The following is an 11,184-nucleotide window of genomic DNA, read 5'->3' as shown; positions in this document are numbered from 1 at the left end:
ATTTTTAGATACTTTTGAAAGGAAATAAAACATACTCCCTCTGTTCCAATTTATGTGAACCTGTTTGACTGGGCACGGAGTTTAAGTAAAAATGAAGACTTTTGGAACTTGTGGTCCTAAACAATTCAAAAAGGGCCCAAAGTATTTGTGTGGTTATAAAAGTTTCTCATTAAGGGTAGAATTGTAAGTTTAAGCAAAATTATTTCCAAATTTAGAAAGGAGTCATTCTTTTTGAAACGGGCCAAAAATAAAATAGGTTCACATAAACTGAAACGGAGGTAGTAGTAAATTTTAGGAAGACGGCTGCAACTAATTGGAAGAGAGAGATAGGGGGATTCTTTAATAAAGAAAACTAAAGAGAATAAGACACAATTTATGGAGGAAGATACGGAAAGCAGTAGTCGAAAACAGTTGACTTACATGATGCACAATGAAGAAATGGAGAGAAGAGAGAGAGAACAGTTCTAAATATTTGTTTTTGCTATTTTTAAGGAAAATAACTTTGGTTATTAGGGTGCCAATTTTTTTGGGTTTCTATTGCCAAACCTAATAGAAAAATTGGCATCCTATAACAACACATAACAAGAATTGACAATTTTTTAGCCTTATATTAGGTTTGGCAAAAATAGCCCCAAACAATTGGCATTATATAGCCAAATCTTAAAAAAACTACTCTCTTTTATATTCTCTCTCAAAACAAACTACACGCTTATTTTGGCTTCCCACCCCTTTTCTCTCCTTGTATTTCTTCTTCTATCTCTTCTCTTTTCTCTCATAGTTTAGCAAATATTCTTGCAAATTATGCAAAAATAATCAGTGGAATGAAAAGGTAAGGTTGATCTCACATCAGAGAAAATCAGAAGCAAAAACTAATAGAAAAAAAATATATTTCAACTTTATTTTTCTTCTCTCTTCTTTTTTTGGTTGGATTGAATGAGTGTGTGTGATTGAAATTAGTTGAAAATACCTAAACGAGGCTATATACAAAATTTGAGCAAGATTAGCAAAAACTAAGAGAGAAAAAATATATTTCAACTTCGTTTTTCTTCTCTCTCCCTTTTTTTGTTTGGATTGAATGAGTGGGTGTGATTGAAATTGGTTGAAAATACCTAAACAAGGCTATATACAAAATTTGAGCAAGATTAAAAGTGATTTAGACTGGTTTCAGGTAAAACATCAAACCTAAAAATCCAACTGCGACATGTGTATATCACGTTGTATATCATGTACATCAGTGTATATCACACACAAGCTTTTAAGGTTATCTGTGTATATCACTTTGTATATCGTATATATAACACAATTGTTTTATGGACGCCCGTGTATATTACATTGTATATCGTATATATAACATAAATTTTCATGGATATACACAGACACACATAATATACTTGAGATATCACTGATGTACATAGAGATATACACGGGTTATAATAGGGGATACACATGTGGAGTCATCTTGAACTTGAGTTTTTAATCTGAAATGTGTTATACAAAGAAGGAAAATAAAATTTTAATAAAGTTTTTTGATATACACATGATTATTATGTTATACACTGTGATATACAAATAATATAATTATTAATTATTGATCAAAAAAGGATTTTTTTTAAATATAGCATGTTTAAGCAAGTTCTAAAATATAAAAATAATAAATATAATTGCGGGAGTAAATAATATTTTAGTTTACAAAGAAAATTAATTTTTGATATACACAAAGAAGAAAAATAAACTTATGATATCTATTTTGGTATACACATGTCTTATGTGCTATACACTGTGATATACAAATAATACACATGTTTGATGTGCTATACACTGTGATATACAAATAATAAAATATTTTTATTATGATATACATGGATATAAAGGCAACAATAACTATATATATAATTTTATATTATCGATATACAAAGAATAATATTATTTATATACAAAGAATGAAAATAAAATTTTAATATACATGTTGATATAGACAAAGAAGAAAAAAAAAGTTGTGATATGCATATTATTATTATTATTGTGATATACATTTATTGGTATATAATTTTATATATCTATAACTAGGGCTATTTTCTGCCAATTATATGGGTATGTTGTTATACCATGCCAAAACTCCAACCTAATATAAGGCCAAAAAATTATCAATTCTCCTTGTGTGTTGTCATACCATGCCATTTTCTCAAGTAAAAATCCCCCAAAAAATTGATTTTGTGTAATCCAAAGCCTGCTAGAAGCCTTGGGCCCAAAACTAACAGCAGACCAGTACGTATAATCCTGCCCACTGAATCACCCATCTTTTGAACATGCGCAAAACCCGCCATCTTCTCCTCCCAGAAACCTCAGTTTCCACAGTGGAATTCTCATTGCTGTTGAAGAAAGATAGAACTTAAAGGCACAACAAAACATTACTTTATTTGACTAAATGGTGAAGCATTTGCCTCGATTTCAGTTCCCTATAAACCTAAATTCAACTGCCTCTTCTTCTCCTGGAATCCCGCCTAATTCATCTCACCTTCATCCACCATTAATTGCCCTTATTAAAATATCTTTATTCTTTCCACTGGCCATGTTTTCTCTTTCAGTTTATATGGTTTTCTCAGATTCACGCGTTCCATTTGCTTTGCGTACTATTGAAAAAGCTCTCAATTTGTGTTCTCACGTCTTTTTCGTGAGCTCTTTTGCTGTACCTAGGTGCTTGCTCTATTGTACGGAACCCAAAGTAACGATTTTGGGATTGCTTAATTTATTGTCAAACAGGGTATTTTTAGCTGTTGCTCCTATATGTAGTGGCTGAGATTGGGAAAATATTTTCTGGGCATTGAAAGATTTTGAGTTCTTGATTGGAATCTGGAAGTTTCTGAAGATCTATTGGTATGCTTTTTCAGTGTTTTATTTTCTCATGTTTTATTTACTAAAAGGAAATAAAAAAAACCTTTAGCTTAATCTCGTTTCCGTGGTTTACTTTTTCATTTAAAGATGATTTGAGGCATAAATATTAGAGCTAATTAGGAATTAGAAAGAAGTTAAGTTGGACTTGGGTCACGTATTCCGGTTATATAAGTTTTTGTGTTAGAGTTTCTTAATAGCTCTTTCAGAACTCAAGATGAATATTTTTTTAAAGATCAATATATTAGGTAACTTTGCAAAGATCACATATTTTCTCTTTTCTGTTTCTCTTGGCTGTTTTATTCTTTTTTATAGGTCTATAGAGCTGTTGTTGAGCTTTCTTAACAAACTCATATCTGATATTATCCAATTCTTTTGCACTATGTCATTAACTCTTCAATAGCAGTTTCTTATAAAACAAAATTTATATTGGGTTATAAAGAACCCCTAGTTTTACATTAGAGGATAAATTATTAGTCTCGGACTGAAACAGAATTGAATAGATGGATACAGAATTACAGATAGCCAATGCTATCTAATTTGGGATTAAGGATAGTTGATTTATTGATCGAATGAGCAGTTTTACATAGGCTGGCAGTTAACCAAATTCAGAAATGATGCTAGAGTTACTTTCGTTGTAGCATAGACATCAGTATTCTCCATCTTATTCAAATATACATTTTTATACAATTAGTTGCACTTATAACTTATAAGTACTTGGATTGGTGTAGCAGACTGGTGATAAATTTTAACTGTTGTCTATGCTATTCAGAGCTCTTTCTGTTCATGTTAGACATTTATGTGTCAAAGTTGAAATTGTTTCCTTGTTTTCTTGCTTGATAAAAGGTTAATTCAATGTCCTCTGCGGTTAAGTTGGAATCAATTATCTGTGATGATGGTGAGGAGCCAGGTCATATATCTGTAAATGGCCAGGTAGCATTTACCAAAAGACTAAATGCGGTACACAAACTACTTGATGGATTTCGTAGGCAAGGGGTATGGTCGGCTGGCAAGATATCAATTGCTGCAGAACGAAGAGTAGCTAGTGACAGGTATTGTGCAGCTCTACTATCTATCAGAATTCTCCCTATTTTTTTTTTTTCCTTCATCTTTCTTGGGGAAGGGGGATGGGTTGTATCTATGAAGCATACTTTAACCTTAGGAGCTCTCTTTTGAAGTTTTTTCTTTTCCATCTCTTTCTATTTTATTTATGTCTAGTTTTTTTCGTCGAAACTTATCCCAGTGCCTTGAAGGGGAGCCTTGCCGCAACTGGTAAAGTTGCTACCTTGTGACATGGAGGTCACGGGTTTGAGCCGTGGAAACAACCTCTTGCAGAAATGCAGGGTAAGACTGCGTACAATAGACCCTTGTGGTCTGGCCCTTCCCCGGACCCCGCGCATAGCTGGAGCTTAGTGCACCGGGCTGCCCCTTTTATCTCAGTGTCTTCAAGCTGAATGACTAGCATGCCTCGTACATTTTGACTTTCCCATTATCTTATTTTGCTTTCATGGAGGTTACTGTTCGTTTCTTGAATAAGAGATGCAGTCTTCTCCTTGCATTTAAAATAGGTCACTTTGAGTTGGTTACAAATCAACTAATGGGTAATTGTTTGATAGCTATTTGCTAGCTACTGTCGTTCAACTTAGCATCATACTCATTGTGGATGCATAAGCTTTGGCATATTTTTCAGAACTGCTCTCCAGTTAGATCCATAGCCTTTTGCTGTTTTTCTGGACAAGGCGAGGGCCTGATATTTTTCTGAAAAGTGATAAACAAACGATTTTTGCAATTAGCCTATTCTCACATCTCACAGGTTTTCCAAAAGCAATCAAGCTGTGGATAGCGAAGAAAAAAGGGAACATGGATCTGGAAGAAAATCTGGCCCTCTTTTGTCTGGAACTGCATATTGCCTTTCTTCTTGTTGCATGATCCTGCTGAATAAAATTGTCCTTTCAAGTTATTCTTTCAATGCTGGTATCTCATTGATGTTCTACCAGGTATTCTCTACTTTCAGTTAACCATCTTTCCATCCTTAGGAATAAAAAGATGAGGCACATTAATGCTTAAGGTTAGCTATTATGCATGTTATATCATTGCCCATTTTGATCTCCACTTGGAAACTTTTGGTTCATTCATTTGCATGTCCATCATTCTTTTTCAACCTCGATTTGCGACACTGCTTCCCTAGTACCAGGAATTTGCAGTTTACAGATGTTATCTCATGAAACTAATTCTACTCCTACTTCTCTCAGAACCTTATCAGTACTCTTATAGTTTGTATACTGGGTTGCTCTGGAGCAGTTACAGTGGAGAAGCTCAATTGGAAGCTCATTAAAGTTTGGATCCCCGTGAATTTGATCTTCATTGGCATGCTCGTTTCAGGCATGTATAGGTAATATCTGACATGTCTATAATCACCATAAACTTAGGAATGATTAGCTCTACATCATTATGCCAATGACATTACTTGTGCACCTTTTCAGTTTGAAATACATAAATATTGCAATGGTGACAATTCTGAAGAATGTGACAAATATTTTAACAGCAACTGGAGAGTTGTATATTTTTGGGAAGCGACAGAATCAGAAAGTGTGGACTGCCATGTTTCTTATGGTATGTTAATGTTCAGTCATGCAAAGTAAATTTAGTTGTCAGAGATCACAATCCATATCAGATCGCAAGATAACATTACATAGTAGTCCTTCTAAGCATCTGCTCCCTGATTTTAATTAGATGACAGTTGCATATACATCATATTTTTTCTGTGTTAAGTGTACAGTAGTAACATATAATTTAGAGCCAACAAAATTTGACTTCACTGTTCCGGTTCTCCTTTAGTTTTAGTTAAGTCCAAAATAGAAATCCATCTGGGCTTCCCACTCACTGAATAAGAATTAAATTTTGTTGTATATGAACTACTTAACGCTTTCCCCTCCCCACCCCTGGCCCCCCTCTGGCCTAGGGAAAAAGAACATTTTATTGGCAGTCTCTTCATTGATGCTACTATCTTCTTGCTTTCAGATTATCTCTGCTATATCTGGAGGCATAACAGACCTCTCATTCGACGGGACGGGTTATGCTTGGCAATCAGTTAATTGCATTCTCACTGCAGGCTACTCAGTATGTACTTTCTGCTTTTCTCCGTTCTTCATCCTTGATTGCTTGTACCAAGATCGTGCAAAGAAATTTGCTCTTGACTTCTTTGAATTATAAGAAAGCAACAAAAATTAGACTCTGACTAATATAACAAGTCAAACATCAAAATATATGTTTTTCCTTTCCCTAATCTGTTTGTTTTCTTTGGGCATCAATTTTCAACAGCTCACACTGCGACATGTCATGGACAGAGCAAAGCAATTTACAAAATCTGGATCGCTTAATGAAGTTTCAATGGTGTTACTGAACAATGGGATATCTATACCTTTTGCTATTGGCTTGATCTTCTTGTTTGATGAATGGAATTATGTAATTAATGCGTACGTGCTCTATCTCTGTTACTATTTCATGAGACGTTTGTCTTGTTGCTAATGGAATAAATATTACACTTTTGAGTAGCCCAGCAGTCTCTTCTTTTTCTTTTTAGTCCTTCACTTAGGAGTACCAAGTGAATATTGCAGTTTCAATTTATTTTTATTTTTCATTTGCAGGGATGTAATTAAGATTCCAATGTTCTGGGTTGCTGCAACAGCAAGTGGATTACTTGGGCTAGCCATTAGCTTCACATCTATGTGGTTTTTGAAACAAACTGGTCCAACCACTTACAGGTGATTCATACTGACTTGATATTTCTTGGGGATTTGCATCATGAGCTACTTAGCATTTGCTTGATTTATGTGATCTGCTAACTTGTTGGCGATGAAGATATGGACCCAATTTAGCATTTGGCATGGAGTTGAATCTCGATGGATATTTGACATGCATTCTGTTCCTATATTATAGAACTATTTACTGGAGTATTATTCAAGTCTGCTATAAGTCTTTGCCGGTAATAGTTATACAAGGTTAACCCACATTATACTGGGGAGAAGGAAAAATGAAAAATGAAAGAAAGCTACCTGAATGTGACCTTCTACTTGAAATGAAGTACAAGATGCACTCTTGATTTTCAAATTGCTTCATGATTAATCATTTAATCCTCTACTCTTTCTCCTCTTCATAGTCTTGTAGGTTCCTTAAACAAGATTCCCATTTCTATTGCTGGCCTTTTGGTGTTCAAGGTTCCTCTCAGTGTTCCCAATTTATTCAGCATACTTTTCGGTAATGAACTATCCAGATTATATTCTTGAAGATTTAATGTAATTCTCTTTAGTATTGACTTATTGTACCTGACTGAAATCTGCCATTGCTTTCAGGTCTACTTGCTGGAGTACTTTTTGCCAGGGCCAAAATGTCTTGACACCGTGCTACACTCGGGTCCGAGATAGGCGTTCTGGCGCTTGGAAACTCAAATAGCGCGCATATACAGATTGACTATCAATAAAAACTCTAGAAATCCAACGGAATCACACAAGGAGTTCCCCTATACAAGTCAGTGTAGGCAGTAGTAGGAGCCGAGAGCAAGATACCATATTTTGTTACTCCTATTTATTTGGAGATGCTCATTCAAGGGAAATGAATCATCTATCAATTTTGGTTTTTGTGAGCAGTAGTTATTTAATTCAGTCATCTGAAAAACTTTTTCTATTTCTGGAATAAGGTCAAACTACAAAAGGATACATATATAACTACATACACTGTAGAAAGGGATAAAAGAATTCCCTATGGATTTAGTGAAAATAATACCATAGTATCACTTCGAGTTGTTTGATTTATGTTGAATGATAGGTTATGTTGCTCAAATGCTCGAATGGCAGCAAAAATGTTCTAGAAAATAAGTTATTTTTCTAGTGTTTGACTTTCAGATTACCAAAAGAAAAAAAATGACTCCACGTTTTGCGCGAAAGTCATCTTTCACTATCGACTATTAACTTTATATCACTACTACAACTAATACTTAAACATTATTGTCAATCTTTATACCCCTACTAGTTGGTGTCTCAAACATTTTCCTTATCTATGACGTGAAAGTATTTTTATTAATTTGAAATTCACTTAAATAAATCCTAAAGAAAATTAATCTATAATAGCTGCATTGGAGAGATTAATTATATCGAGGAAGAGGCCGGAATACCCATGCGGCATAATAAAATCTTGCTACTTTAATTTTTTAAAATCTTAAAACATACAAGGGATATTTAACGGTTAGTAAAGAGAAAACTCCATATTATTTCAATTATTTGAAACAATATAATAGTTGTTATTGAGGAAAAAAGGTCGTTCGTTAACTACCTCAGCAAGCACAAGTAATAACTCAAACATGTATTTACTTCTGATTGTAATTTTAATGTAAAAACGTTTGAAAAGGAACACCTTTCCTACAAGTAGTTTGTAAGAGTAGAAGAGAGGTTATTTGACAGTCGCTAAATTTCTTTTAAGTATCCAAATTGTTTGTCCTTGTCAAGTTGAATGCATGGTCGCAATAGAGTGACACCACTTAAAACTAATACAAAGTAAATATTAATTTGAGAAAAGAAGTAAAACCTTAAAACCGTCACAAACCCAAACTCACTTACAACTAATTACGATTAGCCATATATGATAATAGACTGATACTTCTTGCACAATGTATCGATGCAAATTCTAGGAGCAATGACTACAAGAATAAGACCACTGAAAGTGCACTATTCAGTCCTAGTAATTCAATACTATTGGGATTTGATAATTAATAAGTGTGTGCAAAAAAACATGTGCTAAGAACCAGGTTTTCACAGTAGTTGTTAAAGGTCCTTACAGGGCAGTAACTTTTTATACAAAGTTACTGCAGTCTGTTATTGCTGGGAAGGACTCTTGATGCGATAAGGGTTGTTGCCTAAGGATATCTGGCAGATACGAGCTACAAGGTTTGTGTAGTCCTTATGATTTCAGGACTTGCAAGTAAACGAGAGTTTGACTATGCTTAGGACTCCCAAAGATCTCGGAGCAGTAGAGAGTTAAATACCTTGCCTATGGACTGTTGAAGACCATCCTTTTACACCTTGACTAAAGAAAAGAGCAATAGCAATCTCAGTTCAAAAAGCACGTCAAGTCTCTTATCAAGTTTGTTTTGAAAGTTATTTTCTTTTCTACTTGAGTCAGTTTAGTTCATGTGTACTAGGAGATTGAGTTGTAATCATGATGTCATTCAGAAAATGTTAGTTGGAGTATTGTCTAAGTTTGCAAGTTAGAGTAACATGTAGTCTTCATACAATAAGTAGGAATAGGTGAAGTGTGGAGGTGTATTAGGTTACAAGAGTTGTAATAAGTACATTTAGCTCAGTTGTTCTAGCGAAGTTGAAGTTAAAATCCTACGTGATAGGTCGTGGTTTCTGCACCTTTGAGCCGGGTAATTTTTCACGTAAAAATTATTGTCTTTTACTTTACTGTTCAGTTTATTTGCGCGTAAGGAGTAAGGTAAAGAACCAAGTTCTTTAGTAATTTAGGAAGGTACTCAAATTAACAATTGGTATCATAGCGAGTTCTCTTAAACGTGGTTAACACCTAAAAATATCTTGGAAGAAAATGAGTGCTCCACTTGGAATAAAAAAAAGACAGTCAACTACTAGACCACCCAGAACTCCTCAATAAAATGGTGTTGTGGAAAGTAAAAATAGATCTGTAGAAGATATGGGCAAGACTATGTTGATTGCTAGTGGACTACCTAAAAGCTTCTGGGCTGAGGCAGTCAATACTGTTTGTTACCTGTTAAATAGGTGCATGATCAAACACATTCTTGAGAAAACTCTCTATCAGTTACTTCAAGGAAGAAAGCTCAACATCACCCACCTAAGAGCTTTTGGTTGTAAATATTTTATGCACAACAATGACAAAGAAGCTCTAGGTAAATTTGATGATAGAAATGATGGCGGAGTATTCTTGGGATATTCACCACATAGTAAAGCATATAAAGTGTTTAATAAAAGAACTATGTGTGTGGACGTAAATGTTCATATAATCTTTGATAAATCTAACAATATGGCTGAGAAAGATTTGCAGGATGAAGACTATGATATAGGGCTCACATAGGAAAGGACTTATGGAGAATCTGAGCAACAGTTTGAAGAAGCATCAGGTAATCAGGCAGGTGTTGAAAGTGATTAGGGGGAACAATTCTGACAGATACTCAGACAAGCGAAGTTGCACCCACTGTTGCTGGTCCTTTAGGCCACTCCTCTGCTGAACCATCTCAAGGTCTACAAGTTAGGCCATGGAGACACCAAAGCTCTCATCCCCTTGAAAATATCATTTCTAATCCAAATGCAGGAGTAAAAACAAGATCATCCTTGAGAAACTTGTGTGCACTCACTAGATTTTTCTCTTAGATAGAGCCAAAGAACATAAAGGAAGCCTTAAAGGAACCAGACTGGATAATTGCCATGCAGGAGGATCTAAATCAGTTTGAGAGGAGAAAGGTTTGGCATCTGGTACAAAGACCCAAAAACAGAACTGTTATAGGAACCATATGGGTGGTCAGGAACAAGCTGGATGAGCAAGAAAATATCACAATGAACAAGGCAAGACTGGTGGTTCAAGGATACAATCAAGAAGAATTAGGAATTGACTATGATAAAACATTTGCTCCAATAACCAAAATGGAAGCCATTAGAATGTTGATAGCCTTTGTTGCATTTATGGAATTTACATTGTGAGCACCTAATTTTTGCCCTAATATAAAATTACTCCTAAAAAATCCAAAAGAATAACTTTAAATTATTTTTCTATATTTTTACTTAGTTTGCTTTGTACGTATTCATGTTTGATGCATTTTTAAGTTGCATTTTAAATCCTAAAGAAAATACAAAAATAATTTTTGAATTTTTATATTTTTAGATTTTAATTGCATAATTAATTTCATTTGTAAAACACTAAAATATCAAAAAATACATTAGTAACTCTACATGCATTTGTTAGCTAAATGAATTAGTTAATTGTAGAAAAATAGGTCATTAGGTTAATTTTACAAATTAGTTGGAATTAGGAGTGTTAAATAAATTGATTAGTCTTGCAAAATACAAAGAAAGAAAAGGGAAGGTTATGGGGTCTCATTACAGCTTTGGGCCAGGTGCTTCTAGTGGCCCATTTTCCTTCCATTCGCCCTAGCCCACTACCCTCCGGCCCAATATCCTCCCTTCATCTCTAAAATACACCCTAATTCCCCCTCCATGGACACACTGAAAGAGAACGAACAGACCCCTATTCCTAAAGAAAAACCTTAGTCGC

The 11,184-nt window shown here is 34.5% G+C and overlaps 1 protein-coding gene across 1 annotated transcript; it reads left to right on the top strand.

Annotated features, from left to right (window-relative positions):
- The first annotated feature begins 2,736 nt into the window (after positions 1-2,736).
- On the top strand, positions 2,737-7,526 carry LOC107781376 (GDP-mannose transporter GONST2-like). Its single transcript, XM_016602069.2, has 10 exons — positions 2,737-2,874; positions 3,736-3,941; positions 4,703-4,886; positions 5,142-5,281; positions 5,373-5,502; positions 5,911-6,009; positions 6,211-6,365; positions 6,537-6,653; positions 7,049-7,146; positions 7,242-7,526. Exons 2-10 carry the CDS (start codon positions 3,745-3,747, stop codon positions 7,283-7,285), a joined length of 1,164 nt encoding a protein of 387 aa, XP_016457555.1. The 5' UTR covers positions 2,737-2,874; positions 3,736-3,744; the 3' UTR covers positions 7,286-7,526.
- The last annotated feature ends 3,658 nt before the right edge of the window (positions 7,527-11,184 follow it).

Source organism: Nicotiana tabacum, chromosome 22 (assembly GCF_000715075.1).
Source record: "Nicotiana tabacum cultivar K326 chromosome 22, ASM71507v2, whole genome shotgun sequence".
Classification (NCBI taxonomy): domain Eukaryota; kingdom Viridiplantae; phylum Streptophyta; class Magnoliopsida; order Solanales; family Solanaceae; genus Nicotiana; species Nicotiana tabacum.
The sequence above is the reverse complement of the archived record's forward strand: the minus strand, read 5'-3'. Positions and strand labels throughout refer to the sequence as shown.

Bases quoted from the DNA above. Each gene is read 5' to 3' on its own strand.
- LOC107781376 (XM_016602069.2), top strand. From the start codon at position 3,745: ATGTCCTCTGCGGTTAAGTTGGAATCAATTATCTGTGATGATGGTGAG. The intron at 3,942-4,702 runs GTATTGTGCAGC...CACATCTCACAG, and splicing joins CGAAGAGTAGCTAGTGACAG to GTTTTCCAAAAGCAATCAAG. The intron at 6,010-6,210 runs GTATGTACTTTC...AATTTTCAACAG, and splicing joins TTCTCACTGCAGGCTACTCA to CTCACACTGCGACATGTCAT.